At 52.0% G+C, this 12,019-nt stretch overlaps 1 protein-coding gene across 2 annotated transcripts; it reads right to left on the bottom strand.

Moving 5' to 3' along the window:
• Nucleotides 1-3,873: 3,873 nt before the first annotated feature.
• ANP32E (acidic nuclear phosphoprotein 32 family member E) lies at nucleotides 3,874-11,627 on the bottom strand. Of its 2 annotated transcripts, none has more exons than XM_088137023.1 (7): nucleotides 11,151-11,627; nucleotides 8,438-8,587; nucleotides 8,087-8,209; nucleotides 7,159-7,327; nucleotides 6,574-6,743; nucleotides 5,759-5,813; nucleotides 3,874-5,326 (listed from the first exon to the last, which is right to left on the bottom strand). In XM_088137023.1, the coding sequence occupies exons 1-7, from the start codon at nucleotides 11,217-11,219 to the stop codon at nucleotides 5,259-5,261; spliced, it is 804 nt and encodes a 267-aa protein (XP_087993149.1). In that variant the 5' UTR covers nucleotides 11,220-11,627; the 3' UTR covers nucleotides 3,874-5,258. The 2 variants fall into 2 exon arrangements, with proteins under 2 accessions (XP_087993149.1, XP_087993150.1); XM_088137024.1 differs by lacking the exon at nucleotides 11,151-11,627 and adding an exon at nucleotides 9,372-9,546.
• Nucleotides 11,628-12,019: the final 392 nt, after the last annotated feature.

The raw sequence follows: 12,019 nt of genomic DNA, 5'->3' as shown, positions 1-12,019 counted from the left end.
ATCCCCCCCCCCCCGCCATCACTGTAGTGGCATAACAGCAAACTAACAGGCTTGAAGTCAATTTTGCATTCGAGAGCTGCATACCCGTCTCTCTCCAGGGGCAAAGAGGAAGGCACTAACACACCTGTGGTCATTCTGGCTACAATCTAGTCACTTGGGCTGCGATCCTTTTGTCTGTGTTTACCTGGGAATAACAAAATAGGGCTATTATGTACCTAGAGAGGGATAGCACAGGGGTGCAGAGGAGACATCCTTTGTTTGAGACTTAACCTCCTGCTAGCGACAAACCTATATGGCTCATGTGTACAAATGTGGTCACTAAAAAGAAAACACAAGGTTTTCCCTTTATTTTTTCACTGTCAGCGGAGACAGAAACAATAATTGAGCACACTTACAGAGGAACACGTATGAAATTTGAGGAAGCATTTATTTATTCAACGTTTTCTAGGCTACTCTTACACTGGCTGCAGAGCTCACAAACTCCAGGTGTGTGTGTGTGGGGGAGGGGGGCTGCTGCCCCTGGCTCCTGCTTGCATTGCTCTGCTCCTCAAATGCTGCTGCTGCTGCTCCTTCCTCCTCCCGGGAGTGTGTGGAGAGCAGCAGAGGCACCTCAGCTGGGCCAGCAAGGGCAGGGGTGCGGATGCAGTGGGCACGGTGTGCAGTTCTGCAGTTGACGGGGACCCTCAGCAGGAAGTCTGGATGGCGGGGAGATGAGGATGATGGTGGCCAACAAGAAACCAAACTGGTGCCGAGCCCAGGGAGGGTCTGCTCAAGGTCAGTGCCACTCGCAATGACTCCATTTTCTAAAGCCCCTTTCTAAACGAGGCTGTGAATTTGCCCCAAGAGCTCCAAAAGAGCAGGAGGGGGAAAGAGGCTGGGCTTCCCCAGAGTTTTGACTCTAAAATGCTGATTTAAATAGAACATAATTTCTTCGTTTTGTTGCATTTCCTAGCTTTGTTTCCTATAGCAACTGTACTCCTACCTCTGCTTACATATTCAGGTGTATTTTACACAAAATCAAAGGTGTACTTTTTGTCTTTGGGGAATTGAATTAGGTAGCAAGCAAAAGCAGCTTCTGAAGGTCATCTGGATAATCAGATCTGGTGGATCAATTTGGATTAGCTGTGATTGTGTTCCAATATCTCCCCCCACTAGACACAGGAAAAGGACATATAGTACAATCGCTTTGCCGAGGAGCAGATTGGTCTTAATGCCGTGTCTAATTTTAGCCCCGTGCCTACACAATCACACAGGCTGTCTTAGGACTCCTTGATGGGAAACACAATGGTTAGCCAGGGAGTTACTCAGCTTGGTTAAGTCGTAGAGGCTGGAGGCCTCTGCGTGGCTTTTGGTGAGTGGTCATCTGAAAGATCTGGAGAAGCCACGATTCTGTCTTTGTTAATTCAACATCGGATAACCCCAGTGCCCGTTTCATGCAGAAAATCAGAGATAAACCGAAAAAGGGCCTAAAGAATTTAACACCGATTGGCCTAATCCAGTGATTTTTCGGGCTGGAGGGCGGCAGAAATAATTTCAGATCTGGCCTAACTCCCAGATCGGATGAAGCCTCAGTGATATTGTAGTCCTATGCATAGTTACTCAGAGTAAAGCTTTACTTACTCTCAAGGAGGTTAATTACCACTTGAGTAACAAAAACCCGACGAGGCCCTTCTGTGCTGAGCGGTTTCCTTGAGGACCTCTTGACGTATTCCACCCCGCCGCCTTATTTTTCGTTTTAGACACCAGCCGCTCGGCCGTTGAGGAGGGAAAAGGACGTGTCGCCGTCGGTGGGGCAACGCGCTGACGCCTAATTTGCTCGCTCCCTGAGCCCATCGACGGGGAGGCAAATCACGTAACGCGCGCTCCTGCTTTGCGCGGCGCATCGCATCGCTCCTCCGAGGGCCGGGTGTCCCGCCGGCCGCGCGCGCAGCATCGAGCCGCTTATGCGCGAGTCGCGGGGCCGCAGCGCCCGCCGGTCGGGCTTCGGCACGCGGTCAGGCCCGCCCGCCCCGCGGGCTCTTTGCGCCCGTGATTTGTAAGCCGCTGCGCGCCCCTCCCGGCGGGGACTGGCCCGCGACGCTCAGCCCGCAAATCCGGGCCGGGGCTGCCGGAGGCGCGCTCACGGCGCCCGAGGGCCCCGGCGGCCGGCCCCTTTCCCGGGCCCTTCGGATCCGCCTCGCAGCGGCAAGGGGTCGCTCCGCCCCGCCGGCTCCCGGCGTCCTGGGCCCCGGGGAGCCGCGGCGGCGGCTCACGCCGCGCGAGGACCCCAGGGCCGGTCGCGGCCTCCCCCTTCCCCGCGGAGAGCCGGCAGAGGAGGGGCCGAGCGCGCGCGCCGCAGCCGGCCGCCTCCTTCCGCCAGCGGCGGGCCTCGTCCTGGCCTTTGGCGAAGCGGGCCCGCCCGCGAAGGGGCGCCCTTCCGCGGCGGCCAGGCGCCGGGACTCCCGGCTGCTGGGCGCTCGGCCCGGGCGCCGCGGGGTAGGACGGCACCTCAGCAGCGCTGCCAGGCTGGCCGAGCGTTTCCCGGGAGGCGAAGGGGACGCCGGGCCCGCCCTTCGCGCGGCCTCGGCGGGGGCGCGGCTCGCCCCCCCTGCGCCGGGCGCTCGGTCCCCCTCGCGGCACCACGTGCCGAGGCGCGAGCGCCGGCGGGGAAGGGGCGGGGCGCCGGCGCTAGCTTCCTCCCCGCCGGGATTGGGCCGGGGGCGGGGCCGCGGGGCAACTGCGACAACCACCGGCCAATCCGCGGCGCCCGCGCGGCTCCCTTCCGCCCGAGCCGCCAATCCGCGGCCTCCTGCGAGCTGAGGGGAGCTTCGTCGGCGCCATCTTGGGCGGGCGCCTCCCCCCCCGAGGCCCGGCGACCCAACCCCGCCGGAGCCGGAGAGCGCCGCCTGCCCGCCGCGGCCTCGCGTTACCAGCGCGCGGGAACTCCGTGGAGGTGGCTGTGGCTCGGCGGGCCGAGCGCGGCCGGATCGCCTCAGCCCCTTCGGCATGCTCGTAGAAAGGGCGTCCCGAGAGAAGGAAGCCTCTCCCGGGCAGGGAGCCACCCTCGCTAGCAGGCAGAAACGCCCTTCAGAGGTTACCGAGAGGTTCGTGTCGGAGCTGGGCCAGAGGGCCCCGTCGGGATGGCGCGCCGAACGGGCGAGCAGGGCGCGGGCGGCCCCAGCACCCTCCTGCGCGAGGTCCGCGCGGCCTCCGAGGCGGCCCTTCGGGGACCGGGGCCTCCCGGGGCCCCCTTGCCGGCGCGGCAGCCCGCTCCCGCTGAGGCGAACGGGCTCGCGCCGCCACTCCTGGGAGGAGAGGCCGGCCTGGGCAGTGACTTGCGGGGTCGTGGCAGGCCGGCCGCCGTGTCTGGGCGCCTTGTGAAGTCTGGAAACCCAGCAAAGCTGGACCTTTGGAAACAAGCAGGTGCACGAAATAAGAGATCAGGATTACTACAGCAGCGCAGCTTTAAACGCAAATCCTTCAGGACCATATGCGTTTTTTAAAGTATTATTCTTACACAAAAACGAGATCGGGACAAATGTTTAACAAGCCCTTTAAGGCCCCTAAAATAAATTAAATTTCTATTAAACTGCCTTTCATACTCCATTCTGTTCAGATGCCTTAAAAATTAGTTGTGTCATATCACCCTACTTTTTCGGTGGGGGGAGAATAATATTTAATTTTACTGAAGTTCGTGAAAGCCAATTACTAAGAGTGCAATGTGCACTTACTAAGAATGCCTATGTGTGTAATGCATTATTTATAATCACAGGCAAATGCCATAGAGGTTACGCACCTATGCAAAAATACCCGTTTACCTATACTCAAATTAGTGACAGCTTTTCTAAGATCCAACATACAATAAAAAGAAATAGCTTAACTTGAATACAGCTGTGTATTTGGGTAAAATATTTATTTAATAATACAAGTTCATCTGTCAGAAGCAGAGAACCAGAAAAGAGCTTTGAATCCATTTTTCTATGTTTTGTCAAAATAACCTGCGCAAAGGGGAATACGAACATGATAACCAGTCTATCACCATCCTACCTTCCACAGAAAAGATTAGTATTGCCTTGCTGGTCATGCGTAGCAAATGTATTTCTATATTTTTTAAAAGTGAAATCAAGAATTCTCACTGAATAATTTCCCTCAACAAGAGCCGTACTTTTAATGGAAATAACTGGCAGCCTATGAGCTAAACCTATCCCAGAGATAACTGCCAAGTGGTTCACAACTTTGCATAGTTCTTTCAATGACTCAGGGTGTAACCTGAAAACCACTTTCTCCCCTTTGTTGGCTTCAGGGGCCAAAGAAACCCACTGAATTGAACAGCTGCTTTCCTGAATGTTTTCCCAGTTCAGCAACACAAGCAACTTGTTTTGTTGTTCAGGGGCTTAGCTCTAAGCCCAGCTCACTCGTATATCTACCTGCCAATATTGCTCGAAAAGGATATGGATATGTAACATCTCTTATTTTAAATTTAGTAATGAAGAATGACTCCAATTTGAATCAGAACATGAAAGGGTTCTGAAATATGCATGTGAACTATGAGTTGTTTTTTAGTCTAGAAGAACGGTCAAAAGGATCATGAAGCAAATTATAATCTGGAAATAATTATAGTTCATTCAAGTTTATATTTTGTTTTGGAAAAGAGTGAGACTAAAATAGAGAACTGTATTCCAGTCTTGCTTAAAGTTATCTACTAGAAAACTGTGTGTGTGCGTGCGTGTGTGTGTAAGAGAGAGACTAACCACACACACAAATGAAGTAGGAAATTCAGTGCATCATTCAAATGTCCTTTTAAAATGAAATGATAAGGTAAAATGCAAGTTCCAGATCACCCAGCTCCCATTTCAGCTGCAATATAGTCCTTTCCAGTAAAGAGTTGATTATCTTACCTAGTATATTTGACATGAGCATACTATCTTAAAAGTTTAAATTAAATCCATTCAATCCATCTGAAGGAACTGGCTAGGGTTAACAGCATGCTCATATGAGGAAACAGAAGGAAAAAAATGGGAGGAAAATAGTTTCTAGGGAGGAAATTGGGAGAAAGAGGCAACTGCTTTAGTGAGTAAAACGGATGGAAATACGATGGGCTATTATGTCTTAGTTGGAATGATAAAAAGGGCAAAAATAGTAAAACACTTCCTATAAAAAGTTAAACACATTAATATCTTTTGTAGAGACCTATCATACATGGAGCCTTACAAGTCTGCATATCACTATTGCATATCTCCAACAAAAATGAATCTGGTCCTATTTGTATTTTCTACAACTTAATCGTCGTCGTCATCTCCTTCGTCTTCAGCTGCACGTTTTCTCTTTTCCCCCCGGACACCGGCATCTGTGGGAAAGAATTTTTACACATGTTCAAAAGAAAATTAAAGGGCAGTGGCTCCAGCACATTGCTGTACACTTAATCTTCATCACTTTTGAACAATTACTTTTAAACAATTACATTTAATGATAACTCACAAAATTAAAATATCAACGTGAATGTGCTAAGCAAAAATAAATAAGTCTATCAACATATAAAATAACTCAGTAAAACTTAAATTTAAATAATATTAAACAAGTAATTGAGAAGCTCAAGTGAACCAGGAATTTATTATTAAATGAAAAAACTAAGTCCATCCCAGCTAAATGGAATTTATAAAAGTTCCTTTGTTCTGATAGAAAACTATTATCAGAGAAAGGAAGCCTTTGAATTCAAAGTAGTAAAACTTTAAAATGTTAATACAAGTTTATTTACATGCAGGTTGCATATGAAACTTACCTCCTCCTTCCTCATTCTCTCGCTCCTCTACATAATCATCATCATCCTCTTCGTCCTTTAGAGAAACAAGTTGATGATTTCAGAAATAAATTCAGAATTGCTAAGGTGCCATTTAACTAATCTTCTTATGAAACTACTACTATATAAGTATGTGTCTTCCAGGCAAGTAAAGTGAAAATCAAAATTACTGTAAAACAGTCCCTTAAGGCAACTGTTGTAGTTGCAGAAATATAGTAGCCATGCCACCCTTCCTCAAATAGCTGACCAGATGTTTTTAGATTTCACCTTACACAATTCTCAGCTGATTGCTATGCAGGTACTGGGCTGAAGGGTGAGCTATATTTCACTTAATAAATGATAAAGGTCACATTCTTTTCTCCTAAAGAAAGTAACCCAGACCCAGATCCTGCTTGTGGAAACTTAATAACATTTCAGCTGAAATATCAGTTCACATTATTTTAAAAAGCAGTTTTTGAGATGCAGATTTTAAAAAAACTGATGATTCTCCTGAGAAATTTAGTTAAGAGAGAGGAAGCCTGGTGGACATGAAGGAATAAAAAGCTGAGGACAAGCTGGTGAGAAAGATGGTGTTCCTGTAGAACATGAACTAAGAAAAAAGAAATAGAATGCAGATTAAGGAAGATGGGATATTTGACTGTTTTCTAAAGCTTGAATACAGTGAATATCCCCTTATGCTGTGCAGGAGAAAACCTGTAGAGTACTTTTGGCACAAACAGGCAGGGTGTTAACATACTAACACTTAGAATGCAAGTTAATAAGGTTAAATGCTTTGCAAATGAACAGTAAGGTATAACCTGAATCTCTTCTTTCATCAAATATGAAAGACCCACTTCCTCCTCTTCCTCCTCTTCCTCTTCCCCCTCCCCCTCCCCCAAGTCTGAAGCATCGTCATCTTCATCGTTTTCCTCATATTCTCCTGGGGGACCAGCTTTGTCCTCATCTTCATCCTCATCTTCATCCCCATCTGAAAGAAAAGTGAATAAATGCATGTTGTATCCTTCACTCCTGACTCAGAATTTAAGGGATGATCCAGAGGCTCAAATTCAGCACATAGTGCAGTTCTTCTAAAAAAACATTGCTTCTAAACGAATGTAGGAGATGGCAGAAATAAGTGCTCAGATACTGTCTTGCTTCTGGAAAGGTAGCATGTGACAGAGGGGTGTGTAACTAAGCTGCTGAGTGGATATGCAACTGTACAATTTGCCAATGGCAAGGGTTCTTTCCCCCCGTAAGAAAAACCATTGTTTTTAGTACTAGCATGTATAGTTTGAATAGTGTATTTTGAACTTCTCAGGCCATTTTTCATATTTCAAATTTGTAATTCCTACCCCAGCTTGAAAATATTCATAGTAAATATTCCACATCAACAAAACAGTTACCATCATCATCATCTTCATCTTCTGAATCAGGGGCCTCATTATCATCCTGATCAAACCCATCTAGATACGTGATTTGGTGAAGAAGTTCAAACACGCTTTCTCTGTAATCTTCCAGATTTGTGATCTCACAGTTAAACAAATCAAGGCTCTTCAGGTTCTTCAGATTTTGCTAAAAGTTAGGAAAAACACTGAAGACATTATTAAGTTGCTAAATCAAGATAAACTTTGTCAAGACAACAGGAAAACTGAAACTATCCTTTATGTTTGGGTTTGGTGCCAACTCACTTCGTATGCTAGAATTTAGAAACACAGCTTCTTGGTCAGTGACTAGGTTGAATAATTCTGCCTGAGACATGATATGGATAACAGCATTCATATTGGCATCGAATTCAGATGTGACCCTAACTTCAAGGATTAGCTAGAAATAGCAGCTAGACAACAAGAAAACCTCTCCGTTATAAAATGAAATGCCAAAGGGAAATGATCTTCTCGCTGCATGCAAAAACCTGCGCTGTTGTTTCTGGTTCCTTTTTCATTCTGATCTGCCAGGGTTCAGTTCAGGGCAGAGCTCTACAAGTTGGTGTCCTCCAGACCGGTTGGATGCATCGCTGAAGATGGCACAATTTGTAATCCAACGCATCAGGAGGGCCCCATCTTAGAAAGGACTGCGGTAAAGTCAAAGCCCTTTTCTTTTAAACCGTTTGGATTATGTCTGGTATTCAGTAAATGTACATCCATTTACAATCAATTCACCTACAGTAGCAGTTACGCTACCAACTTTTCAAACAATGGTATTAAATATTCCCAAGGCTCTTTAGCACTGGAACGTTAAACACGTGGGCCTTGATTCAGTGACCGCTACGTAATGACAACCAAGTACAAGACCTCTTTAAACCCATACCCCTCCCCATCCCAATTCTATACTTACAAGAGTTTCCACGGTGCTGAGATCCTTGATTTTGTTGCCACTCAAATTTAGGTATGTAAGGTTTGGACACCTCTCTGCCAGGACTTCTAGACCTCCAGAAATTAGATTGTCACTCAGTTCCAGCTACAGCATAAATGCGTCAGTCAGTGGGGTCGACTTTGAAATCTACACCATCTCTCATAAAAAGTTACCTAAGCAAATGTGTGTTTTCATGATAAAGCGGGCATAATAGTTGCGGAGACATATATGACTAATTATTATTGACAGGATTCTTATGCAAAAGACTACATGGACATTAACGTTTGTGGACCATCAACATGCTGTTCAACAGTACCGTAACCTAACACTCACCCTTCGAAGCTTAGTCAGCGTGGGGAGTTTGGCCAAAGATGTCAACTCTATGTTGGCCATACTGAGAAACTCCAGTTCTTTAAATGTGTCATTCAGGCCTTCAATTTCACCATTGCTGGACCGACAGTTGTCGAGTACCAGTTCAGCCACCTGAAAGAGCAGCACGGTCACCTTTGAGCTGAAGAAAGATCTGAATATATTGCACAAAGGATGGAATGCCATATATATATATATAGAGAGAGAGAGAGAAGTATTTTCCAACTTTCTCTTACAAACTTTATGATTAACAAGTCTGTCATTTAGATTAAATTTGGACACATGCAACTTGTTAATATATGTGTTATTCTGAATTGCCAAGAAAGGGTCACTAAATGGCTTAAATTTTACATTTGTTAAATAAACAAGCAGCATTCTATGCAACAGACAGGATTTTTTTCATGCTGAGACAGGTCACACTCAGGATATAGCAAAGGCCTTTTAAAAAACTGCCCTGAAGGAAAAGTCCTCAAGCTTTGACCAATGGCAACATTTTTAGTGGGGACAGCTAGGGACGTTTGGTTCCAAATAGAAAGCGTTCTGACACTAAATCAAATCCCACTCTCATCCTGTGCTACTTTTCTAGGTGTACCAAATGAAAGGAGTCTTAGAAGCTTAGTGTAGCTGCCACCTTCCTATTAATAAAACAGGGCAAGTTGTGCTTTCTTAAGCAATAGCGTTTTCCCCACGTTTATGCGGGCGTGAGAGTTCCTTAAGGGTTCCAGCCCACGAAGTGTCCCTGGCACTCTTTTTTAGTAGCACTCTGCTTCCAGCTGAGATGTGCCAAGCTTTTAACAGCACTGGTATCTTTTATTTCACTACGTAGTAAAGCACCAGCTTATTCTCTGGAAAACACTGTAAGGAGCACATGATTTTGGCGAGCAAAGAGATGCACTACTTTCCACACTTATTCTCCGGAAGCTAGCAGAGAGGGGGCTCCGCTGTGCGCCGCTCGTTCTCCAGCCGCGCGTCCTGAACGAGGCCGAGGGGCGGCTTTCCGTTCCCGGCCAGGGCAAGCCTCCCTCGCTGCCCTAACGCGGGGGGCGGAAGGTGCGGGGGGGCCGCTCCCTCCGCCCCTAAACTTCCCCTGCAACGGGGTTGCCTGTCCTCGTGCGGGGGGCAGGACAGGCAACCCCGTTGCAGGGGAAGTTTCGCGTCCCGCTGCGGCCGCCGCCCCCTCCTCCGGCAGAAGGAAGGGGGCCTCAGAAATGGCCCGTGTTTTGCCTGAGGCGTTGCCGTTCAGTTGCGGAGAGAAATCTCAAGAGCTCGGGCAGGCTGCCTGCGCCATCTGGGGCCAGGCGGAGAGGCGCAGAGGAAGGCCGTGTCCTCGTCTTGGCTCGTCTGCGGCCTCTGCTCGGGTGGCAGCCCGCTCCTTCTGGAAGGGGACGGTGGCCGAACCGAGCCCCCGCGGCCTGCTTCTACTCTGTGCGGGCGGGTTGCTCTTCCTCGCCGCGCCCCGCCCCCCGCCTGGTGCCCCTGAGACGCGCTGGGCCGGCCAGCCCCCCCGCCCCGCCCCGCCCCGCCCCGCGTAGCCAGCTGGTTCCCGGGGCTCCTCCGTCGCATCTCGAGGGCCGGAGGTCGGGGCCGCCAGGCCGCGCTTATCCCGGCCTCGGCACGCGCCGCGACCGCCCGGGAGCGGGATTTCAGGGAAGAGGGAGGGGCGGTGCCCCCCGGCCGCTCCCGGGCAGAGCCGCCGCCGCCGCCGCCGCCCCCCGTGTTTTAGAAAGATTAAGCCCTCCTGGAGGCGTCTGCTGGGAGGGCGCCGCGGCGTGCCCCGGCTTAAAGCAAAGGCCCACCCTCTGCCGGCTTGGCGAAGACGAGCAGGTCCAAATAATCTGCGTAGAAGGGACTAAGATGGACTCGGCCGCAGCCGCGGCCGCTTTGCCAGCACTGGTGGAAAGTGCGCTCGCTAGAAGCGTGTAAAAGCAGCCACGTCAAGGGCTCCCACGCGCACTCAGCCCCGATGCGGACTGCTCGGCTTTTCCTCTGCACGGGAAGGGGAAGAGACCCGGCAGTCCTGCGGGCGGGCGGGCGGGGGGGGCGCGCAGTGAGAAACTCCCCGCGGGCTTCTCGCCGCCGCTGAGGGCGCGCGGCCTGGATTTGGGAGCGAGCAGTCAGCTCTGCGAAAGGGGGCAGAGGCGGAAAGTAAGTTTCAACGCGGAGAGCCGCCCTTCCTTGGGCTCGGCTCCCTCAGTGCCGGGCCTCCGCTTATTTTTTAATGGGCTGTCGGGCGGCGGCGGCGGCGGCGGCGCTGGGAGCGGAAGAGTTAACCGCCTCGCCTCCCGCATCGGGCTTGCAGCGGCCCCCTTTAGGGTACGGAGGGCAGGCGAGGTCTCGCGTCCTGTGATTTATGCAGCGCCGGAGCGCTCGCGGAAATGTGGAAGCGGGCGGGAAGCGAGGAGCCGCCCGCCCGCCCGCCCGCCCGCCCGCAGCCGCGAGGCCTCCGAGAGAAAGCCCGGGCCCGCACGGGACCTCCGGAGAGGAGGAGGAGGAGGAGGGGAGCCCGGTCCGGCAGCGGCTCTCCTGCCGAGGCGCGAAAGCTCGCCCCCGACGCGGCCCCCTCCGCGCGCATCTGTCGCCGCGCGCTTTTGGCGCAGTCGAGGCGCGGGGGGCGGGCGGGGGGTCCTCGGGGCTTTAAAAACCGTCGACCTCCGGCCTCCCAAGCGCTTGTCCTCACCTTCTCGGGCGCGCGGTTCCTCAACTCCAGGTTAACGCGCTTCTTCATTTCCAGCTTTTTCATCTCCATCTGGAAAGCCTCTCCGCCGGGGGGGAGAGCGAGCGAGCGAGGGAGGGGCGGGCGGGCGGGCGGGCGCGAAACTACCTAAGGAGGACCCGACCGGCGTGGGGATGCGTGGCGAGGAGGAGGAGGAGGAGGACGAAACACACGGAGCGTCCCCCCGGCTGCTCAACAAAGGGACCCGAAGGCGGTGCGAGCGGAGTTGGGAACTCCGGCTGCCTGCCGCCCCCGATCCCTCCTCCTGTTGCGAAACACGCAGCTCCTTTCCCTTCAATGGCCGCTCGCACACTGAGCCTCCATGACACGGCGCATGGGGCCCCCTGGCAGACGCCCCGCCCTCCCGGCGTGGCGCTCGACGGCGCCCCCGCCCCGGGACGCCGATTGGCTGGGCGCGCGGCGCCCCGGCGGCTCGACGAGTGGCCGCGCGCACGCCCGCGCGCCTGCGGCGCCCCCCCCGCGCTGCTCTGGCGCCTCCGCCGGGCGCCGACGTCTCCTTTTGTGTGCGCCTCGGGCGCGCTCGAAGCAACGCGCGGCCGGGGGCGGGGCCGGGGGCGGGGGCGGGGCCGGGGCCCTCCCGCGGACAGCGAGTGTATTTCTGAAGTTTTTCCCGCGCTCGCCCAGGAGCAGCCTTGTCGGAGAGCCGCGCGGGTGCTGCCGCGGTCTTCCCTCTTGCTTTCCGTGCGTATTTGGGTTTGTAGACTAGAGATGGAAAAACCGCTTTAATACTCAGGGGATGGTGGGAAGGCCCGAGAGCAGCGTGGTATCCCTTGGCCCGGCTTTTACTGTGGATACGCAGGCTCTGCGAGGGC

Source organism: Python bivittatus, unplaced genomic scaffold (assembly GCF_059951505.1).
Source record: "Python bivittatus isolate LINGU-HERP-01145 unplaced genomic scaffold, Pbiv_v1 ctg000180_np1212, whole genome shotgun sequence".
Classification (NCBI taxonomy): Eukaryota; Metazoa; Chordata; class Lepidosauria; order Squamata; family Pythonidae; genus Python; species Python bivittatus.
The sequence above is the reverse complement of the archived record's forward strand: the minus strand, read 5'-3'. Positions and strand labels throughout refer to the sequence as shown.